The sequence below is a fragment of the Dendrobates tinctorius genome, unplaced genomic scaffold (assembly GCF_039654945.1).
Source record: "Dendrobates tinctorius isolate UK_male_01 unplaced genomic scaffold, ASM3965494v1 ptg000231l, whole genome shotgun sequence".
Taxonomy (NCBI): domain Eukaryota; kingdom Metazoa; phylum Chordata; class Amphibia; order Anura; family Dendrobatidae; genus Dendrobates; species Dendrobates tinctorius.
Window position 1 is genome coordinate 580,097 of NW_027361898.1, and position 14,020 is coordinate 594,116.

The 14,020-nt window shown below is 47.2% G+C and overlaps 1 protein-coding gene across 13 annotated transcripts in view; it reads left to right on the top strand.

The window, feature by feature from the left end:
• FNBP1 (formin binding protein 1) overlaps positions 1 to 14,020 on the top strand; it is a 116,200-nt gene that overhangs the window by 90,360 nt on the left and 11,820 nt on the right. For all 13 annotated transcript variants that reach the window (XM_073555912.1, XM_073555916.1, XM_073555915.1 and 10 more), the window contains 2 exons: positions 3,037 to 3,169; positions 3,403 to 3,527. In XM_073555912.1, the coding sequence (XP_073412013.1) occupies positions 3,037 to 3,169; positions 3,403 to 3,527 (258 nt within the window). The remainder of the gene's footprint in view (positions 1 to 3,036; positions 3,170 to 3,402; positions 3,528 to 14,020) is intronic.

Below are 14,020 nucleotides of genomic sequence, written 5' to 3' on the forward strand. Positions count from 1 at the left end.
TAATACAGGATGTAACTCAGGATCAGTAATGTATGTACACAGTGACTGCACCAGCAGAATAGTGAGTGCAGCTCTGGAGTATAATACAGGATGTAACTCAGGATCAGTACAGGATCAGTAATGCAATGTACGTACACAGTGACTGCACCAGCAGAATAGTGAGTGCAGCTCTGGGGTATAATACAGGATGTAACTCAGGATCAGTAATGTAATGTATGTACACAGTGACTGCACCAGCAGAATAGTGAGTGCAGCTCTGGGGTATAATACAGGATGTAACTCAGGATCAGTAATGTAATGTATGTACACAGTGACTGCACCAGCAGAATAGTGAGTGCAGCTCTGGCGTATAATACAGGATGTAACTCAGGATCAGTACAGGATAAGTAATGTAATGTATGTACACAGTGAGAGCACCAGCAGAATAGTGAGTGCAGCTCTGGGGTATAATACAGGATGTAACTCAGGATCAGTACAGGATCAGTAATGTAATGTATGTACACAGTGACTGCACCAGCAGAATAGTGAGTGCAGCTCTGGAGTATAATACAGGATGTAACTCAGGATCAGTAATGTATGTACACAGTGACTGCACCAGCAGAATAGTGACTGCAGCTCTGGGGTATAATACAGGGTAACTCATGATCAGTACAGGATCAGTAATGAAACAAAGGAGAATTACCAAGTGATGTACACGAACCACAGTTGATGAATGTGTGTATAAGAAAAATTAGTAAAAACCAAAGAAAATATAGCAAAAATAATATTTATTATAGATTCAGACACAATATGCGACTACAATAAATAAAAAACATGTAGAAATGTTATAATATGACAAAAGGAACCCGTAGGTGTATTAATACTCTGATAACATATTATGTTAATCTCACCACTGTACAAAAAGGGTTTTGTATAGGATGTAAATTCAGCACATATAATAAAGTCCCCAAATACAGCAACAAAAATGTGTAAAAGTGCAAAAAAAAAATAAAAAAAAAAAAAAAATATATATATATATATATATATATATATAAATGCAATAATAAAATTAACAAATATGACTGCACCAAAATATGTGATGTGATACACAGAAAAGGAAAAAATAATAACAAAATAAAAAAATGTAATATATGAAAAACAAATATATATTAATGCAAGAGGTGAATGAACACAAAATTTGTGAACAAAATTTAAGTTGCTGAGATAATAAAGTCAAAAATATGAACTCACAAAGGAGTGTTAAAATACGCAATACATGGGGAAATTCTTATATATACAATTTATACACTAAACAAAAAGCTATGAAATGAGTAAGGTATCCAGCCCTTTCTGAAATATAAGAAGCATGAGACCCAATAAAGTAAAATAAAATAAACTGCTGTGCAGCACTGTCTGGCAATAATAAATCAGCACAGAAGAATAGTATGTAACGGTAATGTAATAAGATGAATTACCATAGAGCGCTACATAGCAGAAAAAGGGCCAACACTAAAATGCAATTGGCAAAAAAAGTTTATATCAACAAAAATCTAGCGCACTATATGCACAATAGAAGAGAAATCCAGCGCTCTTATAGCACAGAAAGCATATGACCCAATATATTAGAATGGACTGCCATGTGGCACTAGATATAGAGAATGAGCCAGCTCAAGAAAGAACTTGTACAAGTCACTGTGCAGTAAACAAGATAACTGGCGCTCAATGGTAAGACATATAACTTAATACAATAGACCGCCTTATAGCGCTATGTAGTAAAAATGGGCCAGCGAAGGATGGCAATCACTAACATAGAACAATGTACATGGTGTCTAGCGCCCAGGAGTAAAAAGTGCATGTAACCTAACAAAGCATAACATATTACCCAATAAGCTGAATAGAAGACAGTGGTGGAAACGGGTTGCCAGAATAACGCGCCCCGACGCGCGTTTCGGAAGAACTCCTTCATCAGGATCAGTAATGTAATGTACACAGTGACTGCAGCAGCAGAATATTGAGTGTAGCTCTGGAGTATAATACAGGATGTCACTCAGGATCAGTAATGTATGTACACAGTGACTGCTCCAGCAGAATAGTGAGTGCAGCTCTGGGGTATAATACAGGGTAACTCAGGATCAGTAATGTAATGTACATAGTGACTGCAGCAGCAGAATAGTGAGTGTAGCTCTGGAATGTAATGCAGGATGTAACTTGGGATCAGTAATGTAATGTATGTACACCGTGACTGCACCAGCAGAATAATGAGTGCAGCTCTGGAGTATAATACAGGATGTAACTCAGGATCAGTAATGTATGTAGAAAGTGACTGCACCAGCAGGATAGTGAGTGCAGCTCTGGGGTATAATACAGGATGTAACTCAGGATCAGTACAGGATCAGTAGTGTAATGTATGTACACAGTGACTGCACCAGCAGAATAGTGAGTGCAGCTCTGGGGTATAATACAGGGTAACTCATGATCAGTACAGGATCAGTAATGTAATGTACACAGTGACTGCAGCAGCAGAATAGTGAGTGTAGCTCCGGAGTATAATACAGGATGTCACTCAGGATCGGTACAGGATCAGTATTGTAGTGTATGTACACAGTGAACTTCACCAGCAGAATAGTGAGTGCAGCTCTGGAGTATAATACAGAATGTAGCTCAGGATCAGTAATGTATGTACACAGTGACTGCACCAGCAGAATAGTGAGTGCAGCTCTGGGGTATAATACAGGATGTAACTCAGGATCAGTACAGGATCAGTAATGTAATGTACATAGTGACTGCACCAGCAGAATAGTGAGTGTAGCTCCGGAGTGTAATGTAGGATGTAACTTGGGATCAGTAATGTAATGTATGTACACAGTGACTGCACCAGCAGAATAGTGAGTGCAGCTCTGAAGTATAATACAGGATGTAACTCAGGATCAGTACAGGATAAGTAATGTAATGTTTGTAAACAGTGACTGCACCAGCAGAATAGTGAGTGCAGCTCTAGACTATAATATATGATAAGAATTAACCATTTCAGCTTACATCTGTTTTTGTGTTATTCAGAGATGCATTGACGAAGATGAAGGACGTGTACATGAAGAATCCACAGATGGGAGACCCCGCCAGTGTTGCACAGAGACTGATAGAAATCAGTAACAACATTGAGAAGCTTCGGGTCGAGGTACAGAAGTTTGAGGTGAGTACGCAGTGGACATTGATCTGCCACAATCTCATCAATAACAATTCTACCTTTTATTGATAACCCCTCACTAGGACTGATTCTGTTACGTTTGGACACAAGCACTGTGTGACCCCCAATCTCCTCATCCTCCACCTCTCAGTGCTCTGGTCCCCGGGCTCATTACATGAAATTGAGTCCGTCCTGGCTAGGACCATGTTCACATTGTGTTTGAACCACCATTTCTCCAGGGTTGGCTAGCAGAGGTTGAAGGGCGGCTCCCTGCTCGCAACGACAACTCGCGCCGGCAGAGCGCTCTGTATGAAACACAGAACACCACGACGCCCGTCAATAACTGTGCACAGGACCGCGAGAGGTACAGTATACCGGGCTTGAGGACGAGGGCTCTGATTATTTCTCCTCAGGGTTTTGCCACCCAGCTAAAGGAACTTTGCATTTGTTGCATTATTTTGGGGCCATGCACCAGGATGCTCAGGGTGAACAGTGCCAGTTACTATGACATATATGTTCAGCTAGATTCAGAAGCAGTGACTGTATCTCCGTGATTTCAGATCTGCAGGCCACTGTTGTGGATTTAAAGTGAAACACCTGAGATACAATTGAAGTGGAGACTTTCAGGTTTAATTAAAGGGGTTGACTAAAAATGTCCTGTGAAACATTTCAGAATTTCAACCATATTTCTACAAAGCCTCCTCATTTCAGCGGGCTCAAAAGTAATTGGACAATTAACTTTACCATGAATAAAATGTTAATTTTAAATACTTTGTAGAGAATCCTTTGCAGGCAATGACAGCCTGAAATCTAAGCTATGGATGTCACCATACGCTGGGTTTCCTCCTTTTGTGATGTTTGCCTTCTTTACTGCAGCGGACTTCTGTTACTTGTTTGTGGGTCTTTCTGTTATAGGTTTTGTCTTCAGCATGTGAAATGCTGCTCGATGGGGTTGAGATCTGGTGATTACTCGGCCATTGCAGAATATTCCTCTTTGCCTTCTCCTGTGTTGCTTTTGAAGTATGCTTTGGGCCATTGTCCATCTGTCCAGTGAAGTGCCGTTCAATCAACCTTGCTGCATTTGGATGAATCTGGGCAGAGTTTCGACCTGTACACACAGGATACATCCGGCTGCTTCTGTCTTCAGTCACATCATCAATAAACACTAGTGACCCGGCGCTATTGGAAGCCATACATGCCCGCGCCACCACACTGCCTCCACCATGTTTTACAGAGGATGTGCTGTGCTTTGGATCATGAGCCGTTCCAAGCCTTCTCCATTCTTTCTTCTTCCCATCATTCTGGTGCAGGTTGATCTTAGTTTCATCTGTCCACAGAATGCTTTTCCAGAAATGGGCGGCTTGTTTAGATGTTTTTGGTAAAGTCAAATCTAGTCTTTCTATTTTTATGACTGATTATGGTTTGCACCTTGTGGTGAACCCTCTATATTTGCTCTCATGAAGTCTTCTCTATAACATAATAATAATTCTATTTATATAGCTATTGGTTGCATGGAAGATGTAAGGACAGATGAGTAGGAGGGAGCAGATTATGATTAACATTTTGTAGGGGAGAGTCATATTAGTGAAGTGATAGGCTTGTCTAAACAGATATGTTTTTAAAACACGCTTAAAAACATGCAGGCTAGATATTAGTTGGATAGTTTGAGGTAGTGCACTCCAGAACACTGGCACAGCACTAGAGAAGTCCTGGAGACGGAGGTGCAAGGTTGGGATTATGGAGGAGGATAGCCTTGTAGAACGGAGAATACGGGTATGGTGATAGACAGAAATGAGGGATGAGGTATAAGGAGGTGCAGGACTGTGGAGAGCTCTGTGGATGAGAGAGATAAGTTTGTATTGTATTCCGTAGCAAATGGGCAACCAGTGCAATGACTGGCACAGGGAAGAGGCATCAGTGAAACGACCTAATAGAAACTGCTGCATTCGGGACAGATTGGAGAGAAGAGAGTTTGGTTAGAGGGAGACTGATCAGTAGAGAGTTGCAGTGGTTCAGACGAGAGTGAATAAGAGCGACAGTAAGAGTTTTTGCAGTTTCAAAGACGAGAAAAGGTCGGATTCAGAAGATGTTTTTAAGGTGCAGATTACACGAGCGAGTGAATGATTGGATATAGGGAATATAGGAAATTTCTGTGTCAAATATGACCCGAAGACAGTGATCATGCTGCTTGGGAGTTAGGGTAGACTTAGATGCTAAACACCTACTTCCTGGAGTGTTCTTCACTTGGGTAGGTGTCGCGAAGGGGTTTTTCTTCACGATGAATTGGATTGTGTGATCATTCACCACTGTTGTCTTCCGTGGACGTCTGGGTCTTTTTGAGCTCCCACGCTCACCAGTATGCTCTATTTTTGCAGTATGGACCAAACTGTTGATTTCAGAGAATGAAGAAAAAAAAGGTACTCCAGCGTGGAAAGAATAAAACTCCGTCTTTAATGGAAAAAATTCATAATAACAGGCACAATGCGGACAACATATAGATCCCAGAGAGCTACAAACTGATGCGTTTCGACACTACAATCTTAATCATGCTTGGTATGTTAATCAAAAGATGAGTAAATTTAAGCCCTTGTTGAAGCACTTCAGAAACATGCATGTACCATATAAAATAAAACTGAATCATGAAAGAAAAAAATACAAGTAAAAAGAAGTAATTAATATCATGAATAAGACAGACTCTTATTGCAGTGCATATGCAAACTAATAAGAAAGGAAGCCAGTGGAGAAAGCATAACAAGTGAGAGACAGAGAACGTATTAATTGTACTGGAATATGAGACCTTGTCGCACGTTCAGACCCTGCGGAATCCGTGTCTGTAATTTGAATATCCAGTACGACTCCCTATATAATGGTTTCCTTCTCATGTGTCCACCTCTGAACGGCTTGACCACTTTTTTCTATACCTATGACTGAAAGGGAACTGGTATTATCCCCCATGTGTGTTTTTACAATGTTTAGAAACCGCAGATATATTGTGTGCAGTCTGACTGCTCGCATCAGAAAGATGTCTCCTCACTCGCTTCTTCCACTACCCTATAGTGCAGCCCACATATTGTAAGGTGCACACTGTGCGCTCTATTAGGTAGACCGCACCTTCTAGATTGCAGTTAGTAGAAATTTGGATGGGATAAGTGGATCGTGAAGATTTAGAGGAAAAAAGTGGTGGTTTTGTTCATGTAGGTACAAGTTTTACACAGATGTGAACCACATTTATAAGATCCTTTGACATCTAGCCATGTTTTATGTGTATTTTTATTTTCTCGAAAGAAGGAAGGAGAGAGTCTCCCGCCCAATGTAGGTGCCTTTTTGCCAGAAAATCGCAATCCAGAATTTTTAAAAATTTCAGCAAAATGGGTACATGTTTTTTAATGATCTTAACAATGTGGACTACAGTTAGTGGTAAAAGTCACTGGTTCATTATTCTGACAATTGCTGGATTTCTTAAAGGGAATAAAGCTTTTGTCATGCTCCATCAAATCTTGATTTCGCCTTGTTTAGACGTCACTGTGGATAGCCTTTAGATCGTAGTCTATTTAAGACTATCTGAGATTCTTTATGGAAAGCAATTGTGGATGAACAATTCGTTTTGATCCATTTTCCTTCTCCTAGTGGGATGTTATTAATCACGTTTTGCATGGCAAGAGTGAGCTTCCAAAATACTGTTTGTATCGGTAGATTTCCTATATGGGTGAATTAATACAGATTTGGATTCAAGGCAACCTGTTAGAGTGATGTCTAAATAATTAATTTTAGACTGTGAAAAAGTATGGGTAAGATTAAGATTGAAATTGTTCTGATTCAGGTATTTGGTGAATAATTCTATTTCAGCAGTTGTACCTTTCCAGATAATGATCAAGTCATCTATGTATCTGCCGTAAAATTCGATGGAATTTGAAAAATGATTTTTGTCATTAACCCCTTCCCGACCAATGAAGGGCGTCATGAAAGTCGGTGCCAATCCGACCAATGACGCCTATGTGGCGTCATGAATTTTGATTGCCCTCCTGTGGTTCGGGTGACCGGGGTCACTGAAAGGTCACCCGACCCGTACACAGAGGACCATTTGTAGTTAACCCCAGGGGGTGTGGCTTAGCCCTCACGTGCCTACGATCTCTCTGATTGGCTGTTTCACTTTTAACAGCCAATCAGAGCGATTTGTAATATTTCACCAATGAAATTTGGTGAAATATTACAATCCAGCCATGGCCAATGCTGCAATAGCATCTGCCATGGCTGGAGACCGAGATCTGACCCCCCGCACATCAACTGACAGCGCCGATCGGCCGCCGCCGTCACCATCTGCTCCTCTCCCGCTTCACTCCGCTGCCCCCACCTTGCGATCCCTCACCCTCCACGGTGCCTCAGATGTCCCTCTGGCCGTCCCGTTGTCCCGCCGCCGTCCCGGATCATGAGCGCCACCATCTTGGAAAATGGAGGGCGCATGGGTAGTGCGCCTGTCGCGCTGCAGATTCATTTTTTGTCCTTCGTCTCAATGGGGGATACAGGTACTGTGGGTGTATGCTACCGCCATCTGGAGGCTGACACTAGGCAAACAGCACAAGGTTAGCTCCTCCCCCGCCGTATAAACCCTCGCCCTAACTGCGGGCGGAAACCATTTTTTTGCTTAGTGTCTATGGAGGCACATGTCTGGTCTTTTTTCTCCAGACTTTTTTGTTCTAAGAAGATGAGACAGGGGCAACGGATCCTATTGAAAGGGTACGATTTCCCCAAACCATCAACGGGCAAGCACGTGAGAGTGTCCCTCCACGTATCCTCTTCCGCGACGTGGGACATTATGCCGGACCTAGCCCTGTCCACCCCTAGGTACAGAAGCCATGGGCTATACAGAGGCACAAGACGGTCCGAACTGACCCCACTGCTCCACCAACACAAGACGGAGGTGCTGCAAGGCGGCGGACGGTCCCTCTCCTCGGCCTGGCTGGACGGAGTTTGGGTGCCTGCACCGTCCTGGATCCCCTCACCTGTCTCCCTGGTTCTACCTGGGGAGTTATTCTTATGAAGGTATTGGGCGTGGGGTGGTCTCGGCACCTGCTAGCTGAGGGCGTTCGTCAGATGCGGGGGCTCCTGGGCAGCAGCAGGCAGTGGGGTTTTTTCCCTGCCCCTCCTTAACTAGTGGGGCTGGAGAAAGAAGTCAGAAGCAGCGCTGGCGTCGCTATCGGTGCCGCATTGCACCGTCGCCGCGACCGCCGCGGGCAGTGTTAAATTTAGGCCCCGGTGTTTGGTCAGGCTAGGCCGCGGCAGAAGTTCCCGTCCCCGGCCACGCGGCTTCACTTCCGGGGGCCCGCCCCTTGGAGCTGGGCAGGCGCCGGATTAAATTTAGGCCCCGGCTTCAGATCGGGTAGGCCGCGACCAGAGAAGTGGTCGGCCTGCCCCACGGAGGATCGTTTTTGCTGCGGTGCGCTTTAACTGTGCGGGGGACGCAGAACAGGTGAGTGCAGCTTCGCTGCGGAGGCCCACTAGAGACCAAGGGGGCTCCTCTCCCCCCGCCCTCCCTCTCCTTTAGAGATGGAAAAGGGAAACAAAAAAGTATTTTTCTCTTATATATACCAGCTTCTGGCAGCAATATGGCTGGAAAAGGGAAGACGCACACTTTTTTCTATATGCTGCATGCATTTCTTGTAGGGCTGCGTTTCCGCGAGTGCAGAGCGGCAAATTGTGCGAGGCCTGCGACTCTGAACGCGCCCAGGAGCCCCCCCTGGCGTCTGAGCCCAAAGAGCCGAATCCTCCCGAATGGGCTCGGTCATTGTCACAGTCTATGGCTTTACTTACAAAGGCGATCAAGTCCCTTCACGCCCCAAAGGGGGGCAAGGATAGTGGCTCACTTTTCTAGGAAGGGACCTCCGGCCTGCAGGGGCCACTCCCATGCCACACAGGTGCGAAGGAAACGAACCCGCACGAGGTCTCCTGACCGATCCGGTGCCTCGGCATCCAGGAGTCCAGCATCACGCTCCCCTTCACCGGCGAGCGAACAGAGTTCAGATCATGACTCAGACGAGCCATTTGATCCAGATACACCGGGGTGTCGAGAGACAGTGGACAGTCTCATCGAAGCTGTCAATCAGACCCTGGGGATCGAGGATGGGGCTACCTTGGCCTCGAGCCATAAAGTGGCCTTTAAGCGGGCCAGGCAACCGCATAGAGTATTTGGCACTCACCCAGAATTTGAGGACATAGTGCAGCGGCACAGAGAACGCCCAGATAGGCGCTTCTCGGGCGAGAAGGCTATAGAGGCAAGATATCCCTTTGCCCCGGAATTCTGTAAGAAATGGGCGGAATCCCCTGTAGTGGACCCCCCTGTGTCACGCCTGGCCTCGAAGTCTCTGTTATCGGTGCCTAGTGGCTCGTCCATTAAGGACCCCACTGATCGGCTCATAGAGAGCCTGGCGCGATCAGTTTTTGAGGCATCAGGCTCAGCGCTCGCTCCCTCGTTCGCGGCAACGTGGGTAGCCAAAGCCATGATGTCATGGTCAGAGGCTTTGAGTAAGGCTTGGCAGGATAGAGACCTGCCTGCGGAGGTGTCTGAGGTCGCAAGTCAGATTGCCATGGCGGGAGACTACTTAATGCTTCTTTGGATGCAGCCAGTTGCGCAGCATTTGCAGCTGCTAACGCGGTAGCCATTAGGAGAGCCCTCTGGTTAAGAAACTGGCGAGCCGATTCAATCTCCAAGAAGTCCTTGACTTCCTTGCCCTATCAGGCAGGCCGCCTGTTCGGGGAGAAGTTGGATCAACTCATCTCTGATGCTACAGGAGGAAAAAGCAGCTCCCTCCCGCAGCAAAAGATTAAACAGCCTTTTCGCCAGGCCCCGGTACGCTTTCAAGCCTTTCGCAACACCGGGTGGATGGCATCAGCCAGCCTGGCTGGTCCAGCTCGCTCCAACCAGGATAGGGAGCGACAGGTTTCATATAGACCCGATCCAGGGGGAAGGATGCGCGCTCGCCAGCCCAGGTCGAGAGGTGCCAGGGCCCAGAGGCCCGCAGCCAAATAACTCGGAGCCCCTGGGAGGCGACACCAGCAGGGTGGGCGGCCGCCTGCTCTTTTTTTCGTCATGTTTGGGCCGAGGTAGCACACGACTCATGGATGACGGAACTGGTGTCTTCGGGGTACAAAATAGAATTCATCAGTTACCCCCCAACACGTTTTTTTCTCTCCCGACTTCCCAAGGTAAGGTCCCCGGCAAAGGCGCTGCAAGGGGCCATCGATGCACTCCAATACAACGGAGTCATTGTTCCCGTACCAGAGCACGAGAAAGCTCAGGGGTTTTATTCCAATCTGTTCGCGGTCCCCAAAAAGGATGGGACAGTCAGGCCGGTTTTGGACCTGAAGCTATTGAACAGGTTCATCAAAATCAAACATTTCAGGATGGAATCTCTCCGTTCAGTCATATCAGCCATGGAGCGGGGAGAGTACTTAGCCTCGGTCGACATCCATGATGCCTACCTGCACGTTCCCATTTTTCCTCCGCATCAAAGGTTTCTTCGTTTTGCCATCATTGGCCAACACTTCCAATTTGCAGCACTGCCCTTCGGGATAGCCACCGCCCCCAGAGTGTTCACAAAGGTAATGGCAGTCAAGATGGCCGTCCTACACTCTCGGGGCATAGTCATCTTTCCTTACTTAGACGACTTCTTGGTGAAGGGTCCCTCATTTCGGGCATGCGAGGAGAATGTCAGCATTACGCTGGATACTCTCTCCCGCTTAGGTTGGTTGGTCAACAGGAAAAAATCATCTCTGGTCCCAGCCCGGAGGATTGTTTTTCTAGGAATGATCTTCGACACCTCCCAAGGGTTGGTAATTCTCCCTCAAGACAAAGCCGGGCCCAGAAGCTCCAGCAGCCAGTCCCACATACCATTCGCTTTGGGATGAGGATTCTAGGAAAGATGGTGGCAGCAATAGAAGCAATTCTGTTTGCCCAATTTCATCTTTGCCCACTACAGCACGCCCTCTTGTCAGCTTGGGACAAGAACCCGTTCACCCTCGATCAGTGGTGCCGGCTATCCTCTCAGGTCAGACAATCGCTGGAGTGGTGGACATCCAGATCCTCCCTTCTTCGGGGGGAAACCGTTCCCCTAGAGCACTGGCTAGTGATCACAACCGACGCCAGTCTCCTCGGTTGGGGAGCAATTTTTCGCCACAACACGGCACAGGGCAGTGGTCGCAACAGGAGGCTTGCCTCCCGATCAACTTGTTGGAAATACGAGCGATCCGGTAGGCGCTCCAGCATTTTCAGCACCTCCTAGCAGGACGGCCCATTCGGATACTGTCAGACAACGCCACGGCGGTGGCTTATGTAAATCATCAAGGGGGCACACGCAGCAGGGCAGCCCTGCGCGAGATAGAACATGTGTTGTTCTGGGCCGAGCGGAATCAGTCAGCAATATCGGCAGTCCACATCCCAGGCGTAGAAAATTGGACGGCAGATTTTCTCAGCCGTCAGGAGGTCGTGGCTGGGGAATGGGCCTTGCATCCTGAGGTCTTACAACAAATTTGCCAACGGTGGGGTACACCAGATGTGAATCTAATGGCATCCAGAATGAACGCCAAGGAACCCGCGTTCGTTGCTTGGTCACAAGATCTGCGAGCGTTCGCGATAGATGCGTTGGTTCTACCATGGAACCAGTTTCGCCTTCCATACTTGTTTCCGCCGCTGCCATTGGTTCCGAGAGTTGTCAGGAAGATCAAAACAGGGGGGATTCCAGCGATTCTGCTGGCAACAGACTTGCCCCGTCGGGCGTGGTACGCAGATCTGGTGCAGCTGCTCACAGACGTTCCATGGCAACTGCCAGAGCGTTCAGATCTGCTGTCCCAGGGGCCGATCTTCCACCCGAACTTAGGGGCCCTGTGTTTAACGGCATGGCCGTTGAATCTTGGATTCTAACTCAGGCAGGGTTTGACCGTGAGATGGTCGCTACATTGGTTAGCGCCCGGAAGCCAACCTCGGCGAGAATCTACCATCACACCTGGAAGGTTTTCTTCGCTTGGTGTCGAGAGCGTGGTTTTTCTCCTCTGACATTCTCTATTCCTAACATCTTGGCCTTCCTCCAGTCAGGCCTAGACTCAGGACTAGCCCCGGGTTGCCTTAGGAGACAGATATCGGCGTTGTCCGTCCTTTTCCAGCGAAAGATTGCTACCAGGATACAGGTGAAGACTTTCATCCAGGAAGTCTCGCATTTGGTACCGCCCTATAGGGCGCCAATGGACGCCTGGGATCTTAACCTGGTCCTGAGTGTCCTACAGGAAGCTCCTTTTGAGCCGCTTCAGGATATCTCTTTGTCGTACCTCTCCTGGAAGGTGGTATTTTTGGTAGCCATTACTTCCGTTAGACGCGTCTCGGAGCTGGCGGCTCTGTCTTGCCGGGCACCTTTTCTCATTTTCTTCAAGGATAAGGTGGTCCTTAGACCTGCTCCCCCCTTTCTGCCGAAGGTCGTGTCTTCATTCCACATCAATGAGGACATTGTCTTGCCTTCGTTTTGTCCAGCGCCAGTACATCGTGTGGAAAAAGCTCTTCACACATTGGACCTGGTGAGAGCACTCAGGAGGTACGTATCGCGGATGGCACCCTTTCGTCAGACGGACACGCTGTTCGTGCTCCCTGAAGGGCGAAGGAAAGGACTTGCTGCCTCGAAATCAACCATAGCCAGATGGGTCCGTTCTACTATTCAGGAGGCTTATCGTATCCCATCGGGGATCAAAGCCCACTCTACTCGGGCAGTGGGTGCCTCTTGGGCGCTTCGACGTCAGGCTTCAGCGGAGCAGGTATGCAAAGCAGCAACCTAGTCCAGCCTGCACACGTTTACTAAACATTACAGTGTCCATACTCAGGCCTCGGCGGATGCGAGCCTGGGTAGAAGGTTTCTCCAAGCAGCGGTGTCGCACCTTTAGACAAGAGGTGCATGTAGCTTGGATCGGTGAGTCAATCTCCCACCCAGGGACTGCTTTAGGACGTCCCATAGTACCTGTGTCCCCCAATGAGACGAAGGAGAAACATGGATATTTGTGAGTACTCACCGTAAAATCCTTTTCTCCAAGATGCTCATTGGGGGGGGACACAGCACCCACCCTGTTACCCGGTTGGCTCATGTTTATTTAATTAATGTGCATTTTTTTCATGAATGTCAGGGTGGTCTGTTGTGAGTTCATTTTCCCCTCCGTCACTGAGGCCTGGTGAACTCCCTATTCTAGTGAAGGAAGGTAGTGAGCCTGATTATCAGGCACCTGGGACTAATGAAGACGATTGGCTGAGTGGAGTCACTGACTGGATTTAAGGCAGCCTACGCCCTTTCTGCCCTGCGGGTGATTTCTCTGTGGACTCTTGGACACCAGTCTGATTCCTGCTCTCCTAAAGCTAAGTTTTCTGTTTTGCCTTTTGCATTTAAGATTTGTTTTGGATTTTTCTTGCTTTTTGGATTCTGCCACTCCCTGCTGGAGTGTGCAGTGTTCCGTTAGCTCTGTCTGCAGAAAGTACCTGAGTGCTGATTTAGTTTTTGAAGCTTAGTTGCTTCAGGGCCATTTTTATATCAGCTTGTTGGCTTTTGTCTCTGATAGGGTTTTGGCAGATTGCAGACAGCAGCCTTCCTATCCGTTCCTATCTAAGTAGTTTTTGGGCCCCGTCTTTGCTCAGTCTGTCTTTCTGTCTGTGTAAGTGTTTTCATCTTGCTTCACCGTCATTATATGTGGGGGGGGCTGCCTATTGCTTTGGGGTCTGCTCTGGGGCAGTTAGATTTCCCCTTTCCTTCTTTAGGCCTATGTATCTCTCCGGCTGTGATCGAGGGGTCTAGGTCATCGTAGGAACCCCCCACGGCTACTGCTAGTTGTGTTGAT